At 42.6% G+C, this 21,432-nt stretch overlaps 1 protein-coding gene across 1 annotated transcript in view; it reads right to left on the bottom strand.

Annotated features, from left to right (window-relative positions):
- inpp4b (inositol polyphosphate-4-phosphatase type II B) overlaps positions 1–21,432 on the bottom strand; it is a 613,166-nt gene that overhangs the window by 320,982 nt on the left and 270,752 nt on the right. Inside the window, 2 exon segments of the mRNA XM_055647772.1 lie at positions 5,346–5,390; positions 9,288–9,500. Coding sequence (XP_055503747.1) covers positions 5,346–5,390; positions 9,288–9,500 — 258 coding nt within the window.

Below are 21,432 nucleotides of genomic sequence, written 5' to 3'. Positions count from 1 at the left end.
GAGGTGGCGGAAATGGCGGAGGATTATGTGTTGTATTTGCCGGCTGGTGGGGTGAAAGGTGAGGACTAGGGGGACTCTGCCCTTGTTGCGAGTGCGGGGATGGGGAGAGAGAGCAGTGTTGTGGGGTATGGATGAGACCCTGGTGCGAGCCTCATCTATGGTGATATATAAATATCATTTATATGCTATCAATTTGTCCACCACATTATTATTGCCTATTTTGTTTACCACAATATATATTTAGATGAAGGTAGACACAAAAAGCTGGAGGAACTCAGTGGGATAGGCAGCATCTCTAGAGAGAAGGAATGGGTCAAGATCCTTCTTCAGACCGACCCGAAACATCACCCATTCCTTCTCTCCAGAGATGCTGCCTGTCCCGCTGAGTTACTCCAGCATTTTGTGTCTATTTTCGGTTTAAACCAATATCTGCAGTTCCTTCCTATATATTAAGATGAAAGTATATTTAGATTAAAGTCACATGCAGCTCTACCATTGCTGTTTGAGGACCTGTGGATAACTCCCACTAATGTATTTTTCTCAATGAACCTATAGGCGCAGCCTCCAAAATTCAGCCAATATTATCAAAGGCACCATTCTCTCATTTCACTCCTACGCCAGGAGAAAGATACTGGAGCCTGGAAACTGTGATTACCAGGTTCAAGGATAGCGTTTGATATACATAGAAACATAGAAAATAGGTGCAGGAGGCCATTCGGCCCTTCGAGCCAGCACCGCCATTCATTGTGATCATGGCTGATCGTCCCCTATCAATAACCCGTGCCTGCCTTCTCCCCATATCCCTTGACTCCACTAGCCGCTAGAGCTCTATCTAACTCTCTCTTAAATCCATCCAGTGACTTGGCCTCCACTGCCCTCTGTGGCAGGGAATTCCATAAATTCACAACTCTCTTGGTGAAAAAGTTTTTTCTCATCTCAGTCTTAAATTACCTCCCCTTTATTCTAAGACTGTGGCCCCTGGTTCTGGACTCGCCCAACACTGGGAACATTTTTCCTGCATCTAGCTTGTCCAGTCCTTTTATAATTTTATATGTTTAAAAGGCATTTGGACAGGTACTTGAACAGGAGAGACGTAGAGAGAAATGGGTCTAATGCAGGCAAAGGGATTTGACCCATGTACTGTAGATAGGCAGCACAGGCAGTAAAGGCGAGGTGGGTGATAAAGGCTGGTTTTATCCTGCTCGGTCCATGATTCTGTTATATAAAAGTTTGATCATAAGAACTTAACATTACACTAGCCTTTTCATTTACTGCATTTAGAATTTGTAGAAGGATCAAGTTGATAAGGAGTGTGGTATTTTTGCTTTCACTTCACATTTCTGTTATGTTTCAGCAGAGATGAGTTTTATTTAATGTTACCCAGCACGAAGCGTGTCCATGGGTGTCTCCAGGGTGCTATTCCCTTTGTGGAGGACGCCTGTGCGTGACTTTGTTGAACGTGGGGAGACTGGTGCACAGACAGCCACCCCACGGCCCTTGACAGATCTGGGTCAGGATCCAGTGGAATGGAGTCCAAGACGACCGGAGATCCTTTTCTGCCGCAGCCTTCATCCGCCTTCCCAGCCGTTGTGACGTTAGCTCCACTAAGGTCAGCCATCGTACTCCGCCTGTTCCACCGTTGAGGTCTTGGTTGGATTGCTCTTTGTCAGGGACCTCCCCCTCGACCTTACCGCCATGGGTGGCCCTACCAGGAGCATCGATAGCTCCAGACGGCATCACTCTCAGGATCTCAGGTCCACACAAGCTTCTTCACCACGGACAAGGTGACAATCCACGGAATTATTGTTATTACGCCACATTAAGTAAACTTTATTTAATTTATATTCCTACTCAAAGTCACAGAAGTGTTTTGCGATTAAAAGCACCAGGTGTGACTAGAGAGAAGCACATTTGTACAACACAAAAACTGTTCGAACTGCAATCAAAATATCGCTGATTCACAATTTGTCGATTATAACATCATTTGTATTACTTTGAAAGACATGTGGAAAACTATATGTAGGATTGTCCCCAATATTTAGTCATATTAAGCAATAGCGGAAGTCAAAGTAGCTCGAGAAAATCAGGTGCTCACTTCAACATTCAAATGGAAGGTTTCAGAAAGCATGGGAACCTTTTTTAAATGCATTCCAGACTTTATAAATGCTTGATCATCAAGCACAGTTTCACAGTTTAACAGTCTACCCATTCATTTATCGTGGATTATTGTTGTAACAGGCTGATATTTGCATATGCTCACTGGCAGTGGCTGGTGAGGGATTATTTTTGCTATCTAACTTTTATTTTATTGTTGTTGTCTTGTTATATGTTAGCATAAGTTGTTTTTTTATTTATTCTTTTCGTACATACTCTCTAGAATTTAGGAGATTGAGAGGGGATCTTATAGAAACTTACAAAATTCTTAAGGGGTTGGACAGGCTAGATGCAGGAAGATTGTTCCCGATGTTAGGGAAGTCCAGGACAAGGGGTCACAGCTTAAGGATAAGGGGGAAATCCTTTAAAACCGAGATGAGGAGAACTTTTTTCACACAGAGAGTGGTGAATCTCTGGAACTCTCTGCCACAGAGGGTAGTTGAGGCCAGTTCATTGGCTATATTTAAGAGGGAGTTAGATGTGGCCCTTGTGGCTAAGGGGATCAGGGGGTATGGAGAGAAGGCAGGTACGGGATACTGAGTTGGATGATCAGCCATGATCATATTGAATGGCGGTGCAGGCTCGAAGGGCCGAATGGCCTACTCCTGCACCTAATTTCTATGTTTCTATGTTTCTACACTCTGTAACAAATGGACAACTTTGCACTTTGTTATGTCCTGAAAACTAAATAAAAAAGATTTAGATTTTTTTTTAAAAGAGCTTGAAATAAGAACCAAGATGGGGTAACACAAAAAGCTGGGGTATCTTAGAGAGTAATACAGCATCTCTGGAGAAAATGGATAGGAGATGTTTTCGTCAGACTTCTTGAAATATATTTTTCCTCTTACATTTAACAAAATATCTATTCTTATTCGAGATGCTTAGCAGAGTGTTTACAGCAGACAAATGATAATTGCTGTACCATACAAAACACTGAAACATCCATCTTGAATAGTGAAGTACTACAACTAATGGAGGTATTCATAATGATGCAGAAATTACCCTTGAATGCAAAGAGTCACAAAGACCGACAGCTAATTTATTAACATTATAGAAGTCTGCAATGCTGGGCCTGACCTGCAGAAATAACTGCATTGTACTAAGAAGATGGAAAGACAGCAGCTGGCTGCTAGACTTTTAATGAAGATGAAAATAAATGGATTAAGAAGAGGTTAGGTTGACATAAGAGGCTGTTACAATCATAGCTGCAGCTGCTTCACAAAGAAAAGTATCAGCAATCTTCCGCAGTGGCCCATTACATTTTCAAAGTCCTTTGAAATTACAAAACCACCTTTGCCTCAAATATTTTATTAATATGCTCATTGCAGGCTTTCTTTTCAACATTAGCACAGTGCATGGTACAACAAAACACAATACTTGTACCCTGATGCTAAACCTAAATGTTTGAAACTTTGCCCTCTGTGCTTGAAGTTCTTTTTAAAGAGTGTCTCAATAACTTACAACTTGCCCATCGACAAACCCACTTTTACCAGCACCTCATATTCCGCTTGGGCAGTCTGCACCCTAGCAGCATAAACATGGAATTCTCCAATTTCCGGTAGCCCTTGCTGTCTCCTCGCCTTCTCAGCTCTCCCTCAGCCCTCGGGCTCCTCCTTTTCCTTTTTCCTTTCTTCTCCCCCCCCCCCCCCCAGGAAACTCACAATACTGCCTGATCTTCATGATGTTCCTGCACTTAACCAATCAAACATGTACACATTATTTTGTTCATGTTAAATGTGAAAGGTTTGTCATTGGCATATACATTTTATTAAATAGAATTAAATGAAATATATTTACACAATGGCACTCAACTTGACGGTGCTTTTGGAAGTGTTACGATCAATGTGACAAATGGAAACTAAAGCATCACATGTCATTTCAAAATTTACAAATGAGATGTGTAATTTCTCCTGAGGTGGAATATGAAAATGCATGGTTCAGATTCAGATTCAGATTCAATTTTAATTGTCATTGTCAGTGTACAGTACAGAGACAACGAAATGCATGGTATATTTTAAGTGATACTTGTGTCTCACTATAATACTTGATTAAAACATGCTAGATAAAAACATCCCAAACACAATGGAGCACTTCAAAATATTGAAACTGCTAATATAAATCAGTTAACCAGGTGGACTGAGGAGTTGAATGCAGGTAAGTGCAAGGTGTTGCATTTTGGAAGTCAAACCAGGGCAAGAACTCCACAGTGAATGGTTGGGCTCTGAGGAGCTTTGTGGAGCAGAGGGAGCTATATGAAGGATGTTATTCTGGAAAGAGTGCATTGAGGATTTACAAGGATGTTGCCAGAATTTGAGGGAGAGGCTGGGCAGGGTAGGGCTTTATTCCTTGTAACGCAGGAGGCTGAGTGGTGATCGTGTAGAGGTGTATAATATCATTAGAGGAATAGGGAGGATAAATCCGCATCGTCTTTTACCTCAAGTAGAGTAATCAAGAACTAGAGGACATATGTTTGGGGAACGATCTAATAGGAACGCAAAGGGCTATTTTTTCACACAGAGGGTGGTGGGTATATGGAACGAGCTACCAGAGGAGGTAGTTGAGGCTGGGACTATAGCAACATTTAAAAGACTTTGGACAGGTGGCAGCGGTAGAGTTGCTGCCTTACAGTGAACGCAGCACCAGGAGACCAGGGTTCAATCCCGACTACGGGTGCTGTCTGTACGGAGTTTGCACGTTCTCCCTGTGACCTGTGTGGGTTTTCTCCGAGATCTTCGGTTTCCTCCCACACTCCAAAGACGTGCAGGTTTGTAGATTAAATGGCTTGGTAAATGTAAAAATTTGTCCCTAGTGGGTGTGGGATAGTGTTAAAAAAAGTGCTAGTGATACTCTAGATGGAGATTTTCAGCGTGCTACATCTAGATCCAGATCCAGATACATGGACAGGAAAGGTTTGGAGGGATACGGGCCAAATGCTGCAGGTGGGACTGGTTTAGATGGGGCGTCTTGGTCAGTATGCAAAAGTTGGGATGAAGGGTCTGAATCTGTGACTCGATGCTAAGTTATACATTTCAGCTTATTAAATCATCACATCATGAAAGCTATTATTTTTCTGGGTGAAATCTTTCAATCCCTTGAAGGCAAACAATTGCAGTACATCATTTACAGTAATATTTATGCCTTAAAATATAGTCTATGATTATAAGACTGAGAGAGGTTGTGTGTGATCTTACCAAGACTGAATTCCAACTTGGGTTCATATAGAAACTTGGAAATATCTGCAGATTAATGGGAATAAAGATACTGTTAATCAATTACTTTTTTGTGAGAGTTCAGTGATCAATAAACTCCAATGCCATGTGAAATTAATGTGAATAGCATATTGCATTACCCGTCATCTTTATGTTTTGGCAGTTTCATCCTATCTTGCAAACAATCATTTTTTTAGTAGTGGACAGGAAATCAATTGAGGTAAAAAGGCAGAAATAGACATTTCTTTAGTTTGTGCAGCATGTGCATAAGTGTTAAAAACATTAACGTTATTTCCTTTCTACCATCACCTTTTTTTCCTTGTTATCTTTCATGAAATGGGAAATATCTTAATCCAACAAAAAGCAATAGAGCAATGCAAAAATATCAATCTTAATTTGAAAAGACCAATTTAATTCATAGTCTTATCACCCTGAATACTGTTTTAAACTATCATCTCTGCAAGCCCACCATCCCACTCATGGGGAAAGATAACTGCCTGAAAATTCATCTCTATCCGTTCTCTGGCAACAAAATGGTGTTAGCAATCTCACCAAATGGTGTTTTAAAAGCTTTACGATCACATAATGGACAGTGTTTCAGGAAGAGTTACTGTTAGGGTTTGGGCTTCCTGTGTATGTAGTAACTCCCTCTCAGCTCAGACCTCAGGAAGCCACACTCAAAGGGTCACATTATTACACAGCAATAACAAGTGTGTGCTACAATAATGTAAGGCAAAGTCTGAGCACTGGGGGAAGACAAAGCTGTATAGGCTTCTGAGGAAGAGAGCATGTAAAAGGCAGCCTTGTCATGCAAAGAGCAATAATGGATTAGTGAATTATTAAAGATGTTGCCGTGGATCTAGCTACCTATATGAGCATTGCCTTTTATGGACCCCTGCAACATTGAAGTGTCACCAAATACCTCCCTTGTGTGAATGCTAACATCACGTTTCTCATTAGTAAAAGGTTTCCTACTTTCCCAATGGAGCCTTTCAAAACTCCTGATATCCAGCAGTAAGCAAAAGATTGTTGTGTTCAACATATCCCAGCAGAGACACCTTGCAAGATTCCTGAGGCGGGATTTCTGAGAGTTAGTGTGACTCTGACTCTTGACTTTGAGAGCACTAGCGTTTGATTGCTACTCTGTGCGTGCCTTGCCTCCGTCTCACCTTCGAGGACCTTGCTTCTCCCCTTCCCATCTCTGTGGTGTATACTTAATCCTTATCCAACAGTACCCTGCGGCTGAACGAATGCTGTTTCTACTGCGGCACAACCCATTAACGGCTACTTCCTGAGATCAGAGCTACAGGAACAAATGCTGATTTATGGTGCCCCTTCATTTGACAGGTGTTTTTTTCCCTGTCTTTTAACCATATAACCATATAACAATTACAGCACGGAAACAGGCCATCTCGGCCCTACAAGTCCGTGCCGAACAATTATTTTCCCTTAGTCCCACCTGCCTGCACTCATACCATAACCCTCCATTCCCTTCTCATCCATATGCCTATCCAATTTATTTTTAAATGATACCAACGAACCTGCCGCCAACACTTCCACTGGAAGCTCATTCCACACCGCTACCACTCTCTGAGTAAAGAAGTTCCCCCTCATGTTACCCCTAAACTTCTGTCCCTTAATTCTGAAGTCATGTCCTCTTTGAATCTTCCCTATTCTCAAAGGGAAAAGCTGGTCCACATCAACTCTGTCTATCCCTCTCATCATTTTAAAGACCTCTATCAAGTCCCCCCTTAACCTTCTGCGCTCCAGAGAATAAAGACCTAACTTATTCAACTTATCTCTGTAACTTAGTTGTTGAAACCCAGGCAACATTCTAGTAAATCTCCTCTGTACTCTCTCTATTTTGTTGACATCCTTCCTATAATTGGGCGACCAAAATTGTACACCATACTCCAGATTTGGTCTCACCAATGCCTTGTACAATTTTAACATTACATCCCAGCTTCTATACTCAATGCTCTGATTTATAAAGGCTAGCATACCAAAAGCTTTCTTTACCACCCTATCTATATGAGATTCCACTTCAAGGAACTATGCACGGTTATACCCAGATCCCTCTGTTCAACTGTATTCTTCAATTCCCTACCATTTACCATGTACGTCCTATTTTGATTTGTCCTGCCAAGGTGTAGCACCTCACATTTATCAGCATTAAACTCCATCTGCCATCTTTCAGCCCATTTTTCCAAATGGCCTAAATCACTCTGTAGACTTTGGAAATCCTCTTCATTATCCACAACACCCCCTATCTTGGTATCATCTGCATACTTACTAAAACTTTTACCTTACTCATTTCTAATTTACTAATTTCAGATTTGATGAACATGGAACTATTTCTCTTTTTGCCGTACATTCCGCCGGCACTTCCAGGCACAATTTCAGGGAGCAACCTGGTGAATTCTCAATGGATTTTGAACATTACCCGTATATTCCCGGCAATGAAGACGCACCTGCATCGAAGACGCACCCCCAATTTAAGTTGCTACATTTTGGAAAAAGGATGGCGGGACAGGATCAAGGGTTTGGTTTTAGTCCGGGGGGCTGCATCGCCTGCGTGCCCCGGGACTGGCTGTAGTGCCCAGGTCGGGGAGGGGGAGGAGGAGGGGGGAGGGGGAGAGGGAGAGGGAGAGGGAGAGGGAGAGGGAGAGGGGGAGGGAGGGGGAGAGGGAGAGGGAGAGGGAGAGGACGGGATGGATGGAGCAGCCAGCCTATAAAGACTTCCAAACACGTTATGTCTTCACTACATGTTTTATTATAGATACTGGTATAAAACACACACAGTGCCCTAGCTGTCCATGGTCTGTCACTGGAGCTAGAGAGAGAGAGAGAGAGAGAGACGTGGGGAGGCTACAGTTATACTGAAGATAATGGGGAGTGGTTAGTAGTGGTGAGGTCACTATGTTAAAGGAGCATGCACTAATCTACACAGCCTTCCGCCCAGTAGCTACCCGCCAACTACCAACTCCACCGGTTGCGCCTGTGCCGAATGACACCGCGCCTGGCTGGCGAGCGGGCTGGCAGAAGGCGCTGAGGTGGGTCCCACTTCCTTCCCTGAGCCAGACTCCCCGGATCCTGTGAAAGGAACTCTCCCCCCCAGCAGCGCTGTCCTTTTACACCCACTTCACATCAGCTGCCAGCAATGAGGGATTATAGACTACACATTAATATCATTTGATGAGCTTGATACCAAAGAAACAATACTATGATAAATGAATCACTGCAATACACTCTGCATTCACAGTAATAACTGGTGTAACTCGGTAATAAATGTACACAAAATTATTTAAGAAGTTAAAATGTTAATATTGTTTTCAGTAATTTGTGTTTGTGAATTGCTGTTTTTTTGTGGGTGTTTGCATCACTTTAAAACAATGTTTATTTATTTTTTGCTGCCAGGAAGGGTATGTGATAGAATCCTAACTACAGTGCAAACCTGTATCACAACAAATAACCTTCAATAACCAATTTATGTTCAAATATGTTATTATTCATTGAGAGAGATTTTTCAAATGTGTTAACGATAGACACCAGTAGATAATTACTAACAGTCATCTTATTCTATTTGTGGTAATAATTTAAACTGGAGTTGCAATTAAAATACATTAGACAGTTGTATATACATAATGCATTCTCACATATTCTATCCCAAACTCTGAAGATTTTTATTTAAGATTAATATAAGAATAATTTTAAGCAAAATAATTTTCAATGGTTTTCATCATGGCAATTCAAATTAATTCAATAAGTTCCATTCCATCTAATAAAAACATTCTGCATGCCCAAGTATATCACTTTTTTTACATTTTAATTTAAATCTGATAATTAAGCAAATCATAAATGTAACCTTAAGGCCCTTAGATACTTAAAATGATTTTTAATCTTGCAATGTAGTGGAAATCTTACCTATCAGTGGAGATTGTATCTCTGGTAGAGGGAGAATCTGATGGACCTCATCTGGACTTGCATTATCTTTGATTTCCATAATGAGTTGCTGAAGGTAGGCAATTCTCCTTTGCAAACCTTCAGAGTTTGCTTCTTGGAGTGCTGCAATCCAGTCTTCACAGTCTGACTTTGAGGCAGCTTCAAGATAAATGCCTGGCTCTCCACTCTGAAAAGCTGCACTCAAAAAATCATTTAACACCTTCAGTAATCATAATTTTCACACAGAAAAAGTGACAGGCTTGATGCAGTATACAGTTTGGAGCATTAGCCATCCATCTTCCCTGCCAGGTTTCCAAATACCTAATACACTGCTCAAAGCTATCTCTGTATTTTTTTATATATAGTCAGCGCACTTCGTACAAGCAGTACAGTAACGTAATTAATACAATACAAAACTAGGTGGCAGAATTATCAAGAATAAGCTCTCTGCCCTGTCTCTGCTCAGCAAGAATCAGTGATCTACATTTTCTTAGATCCAATAGAATCGGAAACAGTGCGAGCCAAATGCTGGCTGAAAGCCCAATGGGATTTACCTCAGGTGAATGTGCCAATCGCCTCAGCTGTAAAAGCTCTCCTTTATGCTTGGTTGGTTTACTTTCTATTCTTGCCAATCATTACTCATGAGGTTTCTAATCATAATATGCCATGTCATCACTTTTATGAACAGCCACCAAGTTGTATCGGGGGGGGGGATATGAAGAGTTTTGCAACTTGAAGTATCAACTGAACAGGATATTTAATTAATGATAATAATAATAATAATAATGGATGGGATTTATATAGCGCCTTTCTAGATACTCAAGGCGTTTTACATCGCATTATTCATTCACTCCTCAGTCACACTTGGTGGTGGTGAGCTACTTCTGCCCTGGGGCAGACTGATGGAAGCGTGGCTGCTAATCTGCGCCCACGGCCCCTCCGACCACCACCAATCACTCACACACATTCACACGCAGGCAAAGGTGGGTGAAGTGTCTTGCCCAAGGACACAACGACAGTATGTACTCCAAACGGGATTCGAACCGGCTACCTTCCGGTCGCCAGCCGAACACTTAGCCCATTGCGCCATCTGTCGTCATACGATAGACCATGTATAATTCTCGCCACTGCATTTCCCATGATCAAGCATCCAAATAAATGAATATAATGAAAAATTACACTTTTTGGTCAGACCACAAGGAATTCAATGTTCATGCACTTTTGGATTTGTATAAATTGATTGTACCAGCTGTTGAAACTCATCAAGAGAACGCCTGAAGATATGGTCTGCTCCTAGTTCCTAAAGGCATTGTGTTCCTAAGTAACTTCCAATGTCAAACTCATGTCAAGCTAACACATGTTGGTAATGGCTGGCCAGCAGTTCCATGGAGAACTGCCCACCAGCTGTAGTGCAGCATATTTCACCACGTACTCCTGGATTCATCATTGAGCCCTTGCAGATTTCCCTAAGCTGAGGACTGGATACACTAGGAGTATGACTCAAGGTTTTATGCATTACTAGACTAAGTGGGACCCGTTGGGTCCCATGTTCACACGGGAGGGTTGGTCCTCCAATAAAATATTCCACCTCTCCACCAATTCCAATATTGGTGGCCAGTGGGGGGGGGGGGGGGGGGGGGGGGGGGGGGGGGGGGGGTTCTGGAGTGCTAATATGGGTGTTGTGGGCTGAAGGGACTGATTTCCAGAGGGCTAGTATGGACATTGTGGTCCGAATGGATTCTTGGGCTGGCAGCTTAGTCACTCAAGCCTATTGTGCTGGCAGCTCACTCACTCACGGCTGGTGGGCTGACAGTTGACTCACGGATATTCCATTTCAAGCAGGGTGCAAGGCCACCAAATTTAATGTGCAGTTTCTTACCAGTTCAAGCAGAGTGCAAGGCCACCAAACTCAAGTGCATAGAAACATAGAAACATAGAGAATAGGTGCAGGAGTAGGCCATTTGGCCCTTCGAGCCTGTACCGCCATTCAATATGATCATGGCTCATCATCCAACTCAGTATCCTGTACCTGCCTTCTCTCCATACCCCCTGATCCCTTTAGCCACATTGGGCCACATCTAACTCCCTCTTAAATATAGCCAATGAACTGTGGCCTCAACTACCTTCTGTGGCAGAGAATTACAGAGATTCACCACTCTCTGTGTAAAAAATGATTTTCTCATCTCGGTCCTAAAAGACTTCCCCCTTATCCTTAAACTGTGTCCCCTTGTTCTGGACTTCCCCAACATCGGGAACAATCTTCCTGCATCTAGCCTGTCTAATCCCTTAAAAACTTTGTAAGTTTCTATAAGATCCCCCTCAATCTTCTAAATTCTAGCGAGTACAAGCCGAGTTTATCCAGTCTTTCTTCATATGAAAGTCCTTCCATCCCAGGAATCAATCTGGTGAACCTTCTCTGTACTCCCTCTATGGCAAGAATGTCTTTCCTCAGATTATGAGACCAAAACTGTACGCAATACTCCAGGTGTGGTCTCACCGAGACCCTGTACAACTGCAGTAGAACCTCCCTGCTCTTATACTCTAATCCTTTTGCTATGCAATTTCATACCATTTTCATACCATTTCAAGGAGGGTGCAAGACAGCGAGTCGTGACCTCTCCCTCCTCCATCTTGCAGAGACTGAGCCACACCCACACTTCTGGGTTTTATAGTCCCCCCCCTCCCTTCCACCAGAAGGGGCATGGCCTTCATGGCCTGATTGACAGGAGAGAGAATCTCAACATTTTTTAAACTCTAATAACTCTTTTATTTTTAATCAATGGTAAAAATCCTCTTGTCCTGCACAGCGGAGGGAGACTGAGTAAGATGGCCAAAAATCACAGCCGTAAGTGGCAGCGTTTTTTCTAAAATCAACATACAGAACAACAGGAAGAGGTCAAGATCAGACTTTTAGTGATATAGATATTGAGCCCACCTTCATTCTGATCCTGATGTAAAGATAAATGAACAAGTTATGTTTTATTTTAATTAATATTAGGTTTGAATCAAGTTACATAAGACGGAACTACAGATGCTGGTTTAAACCGAAGATAGACACAAAGAGCTGGAGTAACTCAGCGGGACAGGCAGCATCTCTGGAGAGAAGGAATGAGTGATGTTTCGGAAGAGTTTCGACCCGAAACGTTACAAGTCAAGAGTCAAGGGTCAAGAGTCAATTTAATTGTCATTTGGACCCCTGGAGGTCCAAACGAAATGCCGTTTCTGCAGCCATACATTACACACAAATAGACCCCAGACACAACATAATTACATTTAACATAAACATCCATCACATAACTGTGATGGAAGGCCAAAAAAGACTTATCTCTCCACTGCACTCTCCCCCCCCCCCCCCGATGTCAGAGTCAAAGTCAAAGCCCCCAGCTGGCGATGGCGATTGTCCCGCGGCCATTGAAGCCACGCCAGGTGGTGCGAGGTCGCACACCGGGTCTTGATGTTGGAGCCCCCGGTGTGCGCTCGCAAAGTCCCGCGGCCGTTCCAGCCGCGCGGGGCAATGGTGTTAGGCCCCGCTCCAGGAGCTCTTCGACCCCGCAACACGGGCGGGAGAATTCGCCGTTGCAGGAGCCCCGAAAAGCAGTCTCCCTCCAGGGAGCCGCGCGGGGTCGTCCGAGCCGTCCGCAGACCCGCAGTAGCAGCCTCCGACTCAGCAGCAGCAGCGGCATCGGCAGCAGCAGCAGCAGCAGCAGCAGCGGCAGCGGCAGCGCTCCTCCACCGCTCCACCCGCTCCGGTCTCGGCCAGCTCCGCGACGGCAACGGTGAGTCGGCACCAGAGTCCCCGGCTTCTTCCCGTTGGAGGCCGCTCCTCGTTGCGGCCTCAACGACACCTGAGACCCGACGAGAAAAGGTCGGGTATCCAGTGCAGGGAGAGATTCAAAAGTTTCCCCCCCCCTCCCACACACACACCCCAACATAAAACTGCAGACCCGAAACGTTACCCATTCCTTCTCTCGATAGATGCTGCCTGTCCCGCGGAATTACTCCAGCTTTTTGTGTCTATCTTATATAAGATAGGCTTGGTTTAAAAAATACTTTTACAATTTTCAAAAGTTTTAAAATCTGCTTTAAAGACCATGTAATAAAAAGTTTACAAGGCCTTTGACAACGTGATCCATCAAAAGTCCTTCAAGACAGTCCCAACACAGGGCTTCAGGTTCCACAGCGTGAGGAGTTACTGCATTGCTCCACTTAATGCAATGGCTGCAGGTAAAGCACTTGAGGTGAAACAAGACTTGGTGAATTTTAATCTGATCATTAGGCAAACAATAAAGTAACCTTATGTGACCTATAAACAAGTGACATCCAGCTCAATAATTTCCACAACTGCAGGTCTTTGTAAAATTCCAATTACAGGAATATACTTTTTTAAGTTAGTAAGTGTGTTCAACAGAAGTCATTAAATAATAAGGCACAGATGTGTAAACTTTGGATTGCATTTTTTTTGTTAGACACTAAGTCAAAGCCTCATTTAATGCGAGTGGCCATTTGGGTCCTCTACAAACAATGATGTACAAAGTGTTGGCGTAACTCTTTACAGAGTTGTCCATAACTTAGTTAAACATGCCATTAGGGTGAATTACATTCAAATCAAGAGATAGAGTGGGATATTCAGGTTTCCCAATGGGAACCAAGACCAAATAAAAACAGCTGCAAACACTTAACAATAAGAGAAGTACAGCTAGAAAGCAGCAAGACATGCCAAGAGGCACAATCCTTTGTTCTGTGATGCTTGGACAGGCAGTGGATATTGGTAGGCAAGTGTGAATCCCTGCAGTCTGCAGTAATGTCAGAAGAACATTCATAATCCTACAGAACTGCATATCACTACAAAAACGTATTAACTGGACAAACCTATCCAGCCACATTCATATTGACTGTCATATGTTGAAAGAATGGAGTGACTGGGCTTGGATACACTGGAATTTAGAAGAATGAGGGGGTATCTTATTGAAACATATAAGATTGTTAAGGGCTTGGACATGCTCGAGGCAGGAAACATGTTCCCGATGTTGGGGGAGTGCAGAACCAGGGGCCACAGTTTAAGAATAAGGGGTAGGCCATTTGGAACGAGATGAGGAAAAACATTTTCACCCAGAGAGTTGTGAATCTGTGGAATTTTCTGCCTCAGAGGGCGGTGGAGGCCGGTTCTCTGGATGCTTTCAAGAGAGAGCTAGATAGGGCTCTTAAAGATAGTGGAGTCAGGGGATATGGGGAGAATGCAGGAACGGGGTATTGACTGTGGATGATCAGCCATGATCACAGTGAATGTCGTTGCTGCCCAGCCATCCTCAACGAAGAACAGACAAAAGGCTTCAAGTTCTCAACCAACATCCAGTCACAAGAGTGAAGCTGATCCGAGGGAAATGTTTTTGTGCAAAGGGGACAATAATTACAGCAGGATGTCACACATGAGGAAATGTGAAGGATTTGTATCAAGCCATAATACTGTCAAGGAATCATCTTCTGAATATTATTTGTGCACACCAGGATGCAAGGCAATTTTAGGCACCTAGTTTTAGGCAATTTCTTTTTAGCTATAGTTAAGGGAAAAGAAGAAAGAAAAAGCAAGAGAGAGAAAATGTGAGATGTGCAAGGATAGAAAGCCTAGACTACCAAAGTGGTGTAGCCAAAGAGTAAGTAAGTAAAAGAAATAGAGAATAAATAAAAAGACCAAAACAGAAAGGAAAAAAAAAAGAAAAAAAGTGATGATATACCTGCTTCGCATCTCTTCCCACCCATCACCCAACTCGTAATTAGATTTAACTCCAAAATTGTGTTGCACCATACTATCCTTGTAGTAACTCAATGAATGGTGTCCATGTCTTTGAAAAATGATCTGGTATTTCTGCTAAGACGAATCTAATATTTTCAAGTTGTAGCGTCTCAGACATCCGAATTCTGATTACCGTTTGTTATTGTTACAAATGTGGAGACAGGAAATTTGTTTACATTGTAGAATCTTAAAGGGCACTGATGAAAATCTCCTCTCGATTGGAAGCCTTTAACATCCCTTCATTGCCACTGGGCATGAGATTGTGCAGGGAGACAAAATTGCTGGAGAAACTCAGCGGGTGCAGCAGCATCTATGGAGCGAAGGAAATAGGCAAATGTTCCAGATGTTTATCTGTGAGTCATATGTTGACACCGCATCAAAAAAAAACCTCATACATGCTAAAGAATGCCTAGCATGCAAAGTATGAACAGTTCCTAAAATAACTTCTCTGGGATGTCAGGACTTTCATATGAAATAATGTTGGATAGACTCAGCTTGTACTCGCTAGAATTTAGGAGATTGAGGGGGGATCTTAAGGGGTTGGATAGGCTAGATGCAGGAAGATTGTTCCCGATGTTGGGGAAGTCCAGGACAAGGGGTCACAGTTTAAGGATAAAGGGGAAATCTTTTAGGACCGAGATGAGAAAAGCATTTTTCACAAAAAGAGTGGCGAATCTCTGGAATTCTCTGCCACAGAAGGTAGTTGAGGCCAGTTCATTTGCTATATTTAAGAGGGAGTTAGATGTGGCCCTTGTGGCTAAAGGGATCAGGGGGTATGGAGAGAAGGCAGGTACAGGATACTGAGTTGGATGATCAGCCATGATCGTATTGAATGACGGTGCAGGCTCGAAGGGCCGAATGGCCTACTCCTGCACCTATTTTCTATGAATCTATGAAACTTCATGTAACCAATATCAACTAGCAATTTTTAAACAATCATGAAACAAAGAGTAGGGATTAACGGGTCTTTTTCAGAATGGCAGGCAGCGCCTAGTGGGGTACTGCAAGGCTCAGTGATGGCACTGCAGCTATTTACAATATACATCAATGATATAGATGAATGGCTTAAAAGTAACATTAGCAAATTTGCAGATGACATAAAGCTGGGTGGCAGTGTGAACTGTGAGGAGGATGCTATGAGAATGCAATGTGGCTTGGACAGGTTGGGTGAGTGGGCAGATGCATGGCAGATGCAGTTTAATATGGATAAATGTGAGGTTATCCACTTTGGTAGCAAAAACAGGAAGGCAGCATTATCTGAATGGTGTCGTTGGGAAAAGGGGAAGTACAACGGGATCTGGGGGTCCCTGTTCATCAGTCACTAAAAGAAAGCATGCAGGTACAGCAGGCAGTGAAGAAAGCAAATGGCATGTTGGCCTTCATAACAAGAGGAATTGAGTATAGGAGCAAAGAGGTCCTTCTGCAGTTGTACAGGGCTCTAGTGAGACCACAACTGGAGTATTGGGTACACTTTTGGCCTCCAAATTTGAGGAAGGACATTCTTGCTATAAACGGAGTGCAGTGTAGGTTCACAAGGTTAATTCCTGGGAAGGCGAGATTGTCAGATGTTGATAGAATGTAGCGGAATTGCTGGGGAAACTCAGCAGGTGCGGCAGCATCTATGGAGCAAATGAAATAGGCAACGTTTCGGGCCGAAACCCTTCTTCAGTCTAAAGCCTATTTCCTTCGCTCCATAGATGCTGCCGCACCCGCTGAGTTTCTCCAGCAATTTTGTCTACCTTCGATTCTCCAGCATCTGCAGTTCCTTCTTGAACATGAGATTGTGCACGCTGATCAAGAACATTACCCTGGCCTCTGCCTCCTTCCTTGTGCTGGTTCAGATCAAGGGCAGTAACCTAGCAGCTGCCTTCTTCCTCATGCTTGTCTTCATAGCTATCAGTCTCTAGGTCTCCTTGATCTTCTTCCCCAGAGCAGTGGCCGCAGCCTTTGATCGGAAAGATGGTGCAGCCTGCAGAACACTCCAATGGAACCTTCACATTTCATGGATGCTTTCTGAAATGTATCTCCAGAAACATTCAAGAGATCTATGACATTTGCCACTACAATCTTTTGGATCTTGTTCCTGTGTTTAGCTGGGGTGTTTGGGGAATTTACTGGTATAAGTGGCCAATAAAATAGGGGCTTGGCTCCATGTCCAAGTATCCATCCATCCGGGCTTTGAAAATGTCCAGCCACTCCATCAGGTTAGAGGTGTCATGTATTTGCAAAAAGATACCATTGATCACTAGGAAATTATTTTCCAGATCTGCAACAATCTGTAAACTAAAGGGATGGATTAGCAAATTAAAGTAAATTAAATGATGCAGATCACCGCAGTCAATGGCTGTCTGCATTGACATTAAACCCAGTTGATTCACCAGGACCAACGCCTGAGATGCTACACGTTTTTCACGCAAATCGAAATGGATGAAATCGCTCCTTCACCCGTGTTGCAACAGTGAGCAGCAAATTGGGAGACGTGACAGAAATCTGCTGCTACTGCTTGGAAATTGACAGTCAATAAGCCCTTGATCTTTACAGAGAAAGCACGACAGCATGGCCATAATTCTTCTGGCAGCATTTCACATATCTCAGTGATCACAGCTTTAGAAAACATTGAGTCTGGAAGTATGTTGCTCACCAGAGAAATCTAAGTAGGATATAGTGTTTTTGAAGGCTGTCCAGAAGTACTGATGTATATGCATTTGCTTCCTGTCCCAAATTTGCTGATCTACTCTGGATGACCAGTCATGGCTACATTGACATTCCAGTAACGTAACAATAAGATGCCTCTTCCTTCCCCGTTGTCAACTTGGAATGAGTCCCCATTAAATGTGTGTGTGAGTACTCATTGTTAGTTGTGGCATGCTCCATGGTTTGGAAAACGTTAGAAAGTTCAGTCAAGTATTCTAATGTGCCTTCCTTAAAATAGCAGAATGTGCTGAAGGCACCAAGTGCTGAGGTAACTCGCGGGTCAGGCAGCATCTCTGGAAAAGATGAATAGGTGATGTTTCGGCTCAGGATCCTTGTTCCGGCAGAATGTGCTCCTGATTCTTCTCGAGACAGGTTATGATATGTTGCTCCATTTTACATCAGTAATGGCAGAAATGGACAGTGTATCATCTGTGCATCGGGAAAAGGTGAGGTTCATTGGCATGAAGAGCATGCCGTGACTTTGCACCTAGGAATGAAACTCATGTATAGTTGGAATTGGATTGCATAATGTCCAATGTCTCAGCTACAGAGAGTAATTGTAGTCTACTGCATCCATCGTTAAGCTGATACAATGCTCTTGTTATCGATATGTGGTACCTAACATGGGTTGATATTCTGATCTCAATTTGTCCCTCAGTTTCCTGCACACACACAACACCCAGACCCACTGCACCTCCAGCAGGTTTTGATCTCAGAAGTCTTACCTATGACAATCTTTAAACGTATAGGTGGCTAGGAATATTAATCACTTGTTAAGCACCAATGCCAAGAAAACAATGATTCGTATTTTTCATTTGTATTTTTTATGCTGATTAAGAAATCTGTGCTGGAGAATGGCACAGACCAGCACAGAATACAATCAGAAATTTCAAGCAAATAGATCCAAAGATGGAATTGATGGATATAAAAGGAACGATTTTTCAGTTTTGTTATCAATTTTTCACGTTTTAAAACAAGATTAAAGACAATTTTGTGCTCCACTAATTCCTCTTTGTACAAAGAGTAAAAGTTCCTGAAATTCACCTCCGATTATAATTTTATAGGGTGTGGAGAGATTCAGAGTAACAAGCTTGAGTCTCAAGGGAACTGCACAATTTCTGCAGTGATGTTGCTTCATGTGTTTACTGATTTGGAACATGTTTCAGTCAGAACTGACTGAGAAAAAAGTGCATTATTTATTAATTGTAAGGATTCGTGTGAATATGCAATATTTACCTCTGTTGCAAACTTAGAATTTTATTTTTTTAATTAATTTGATTACCAGCAACTTGTGATATCACAAAATAATGGAAAAGCAGAAGGCAAGAGTTTGTACTATCAAGGTATTTTGAAACCTATGTCATTTAATGTGATTTGTTAAAATATTCAACATTACATGTAACTTTTGTAAAATAGTTACAACAAAGTAAGTGCAAATAAGATTATTTTACCAAAGGATAAAGTATCTTCATCAGTCATTTAGGGGAGACTTGCTTTGACCAGTGACCTGAATTTATTATTTGCTTTTCAGAAATATTCACCATTAGCAGAACTCAGATATGACTCTGCGAGTTAACAGCTTTGGGACAAAACTAAAATATTCTCTGTGCCCATTTTATCTTCCTGAATATGCTGAATTATTTTCATGCAGCCCACACTGGAACAATTGGTGCCAGGGGAGCAGGGATATTTTTCTTTGCAAGCAGCCAGGGATTTTACAGTAAGCACTCCCTTGTGAAGTACAGTGTTGATAAAGTGGACATGTGTTGAACTTTGTGGCGCTCAACTTCAGAAATCAAGAGGGCATCTCGTACTACCTCCATGCAATATTCTCATCTCTTCTACCATCTGTTCTGGGATTTGCATGGAAAAATCTGCGCCTAATTATGCAAAGAGAGGTGTTAATAGGGGCGAGTCTCAGACTTGGATGGAAATTCTATCTAAACAAAGGCATGAAACTTTAATTACATTTCTCAACTGAACTCGAAAGTTAATCATCCCTCTCCACATCCTCCATGACAATTCCCAAGGATGTTCTGCAAGGATGTGTTATCAGCCCTTTACTATACTCCCTATACAATCTCCATTCCGTGGCCAAATTCTACTCAAACTCCCATTTACTAGTTTGCAAAGTGTCATTGTCAAAGTGGGACAGATTTCGAACAATGATGAGACGGATGAAGGTAGAGAGCTTTTTAATATGTTGACAAAAGTATAGTCTTTGTCTCAGCGAGGTGAAGGAGCTACTCATTGACTTCAGGAAATGGGCTTATGTACAAGCAACAATCTGCATCAACAATGCTGTTGTGGAAAGGTCGAGACCACCATGTTCCTGGGTGTAAACGTCACAAACAATTGTACTGGTCCAACTGAGGAAAGACATTCTTGCCATAGAGGGAGTACAGAGAAGGTTCACCAGACTGATTCCTGGGATGTCAGGACTTTCATATGAAGAAAGACTGGAAGGACTCGGCTTGTACTCGCGAGAATTTAGAAGATTGAGGGGGGATCTTATAGAAACTTACAAAATTCTTAAGGGGTTGGACAGGCTAGATGCAGGAAGATTGTTCCCGATGTCGGGGAAGTCCAGAACAAGGGGTCACAGTTTAAGGATAAGGGGGAAATCATTTAGGACTGAGATGAGAAAAACATTTTTCACACAGAGAGTGGTGAATCTGTGGAATTCTCTGCCACAGAAGATAGCTGAGGCCAGTTCATTGGCTATATTTAAGAGGGAGTTAGATGTGGCCCTTGTGGCTAAAGGGATCAGGGGGTATGGAGAGAAGGCAGGTACAGGATACTGAGTTGGATGATCAGCCATGATCATATTGAATGGCGGTGCTGGCTCGAAGGGCCGAATGGTCTACTCCTGCACCTATTGTCTATGTTTCTACGTTTCATTAATGGTCTGGCCAAGAAAACACACTGACATCTTCACTTCACTAGAAAACTGAGGAAGTTCTGCATGTCTCCATCGAATCTTACTAATTTCTATCAATGCATTATATAAAGCCTCCTAGTGGGATTCATGAAAATTTGGTTGGGCTTGTCAGATTCTCGCCTTGGTCCGAATGTAATAAACACACTTCATGGACACTAAACATAAATGCTCTGATTTATTCATCCACCATTCCTTGACATCCAAATGTTAGCATGTCTGGTGATGGCGATGGGATTCAAACCCATGCGTGCAAAGGTTGTACAAAGTTGCAGATCAAATGGCTTAAGACGCAAGCTGTTGGAGAAAGGTGACACACTAATATTAGGATGTTTATTACATTCGGATCCAGGCAAGGATCTGACAGGGCTCCGCCTAAGACTGCAAGAATTTGCACAGCATTGTGGATGTAGACCAGTCCGACACATTAACCAACCACCCCTCAACGACTCCACTATAATCAAAGACCACTTACATCCCAGTCATTCCGTCTTCTCCCCTCTCAAGACCATACAAAAGCTTGAAAGCATGTACCACCACATATAGGAACAATTTCTACCGAAAACCTGATCCTACCTCATTGTGGCCCTTGTACTGTTTAACAAACGGCACTTTCTCTGCAGTTGTAACACTGACTCGAACGTCCAGGAATGAAGTAGATTGGGAAAAGTGATAAACACTGCCCAGTCCATCACGTGTACTGA

Source organism: Leucoraja erinacea, chromosome 1, assembly GCF_028641065.1.
Source record: "Leucoraja erinacea ecotype New England chromosome 1, Leri_hhj_1, whole genome shotgun sequence".
Classification (NCBI taxonomy): domain Eukaryota; kingdom Metazoa; phylum Chordata; class Chondrichthyes; order Rajiformes; family Rajidae; genus Leucoraja; species Leucoraja erinaceus.
Note: the sequence above shows the minus strand (reverse complement) of the source record. Positions and strands in the feature narration are given on the sequence as shown.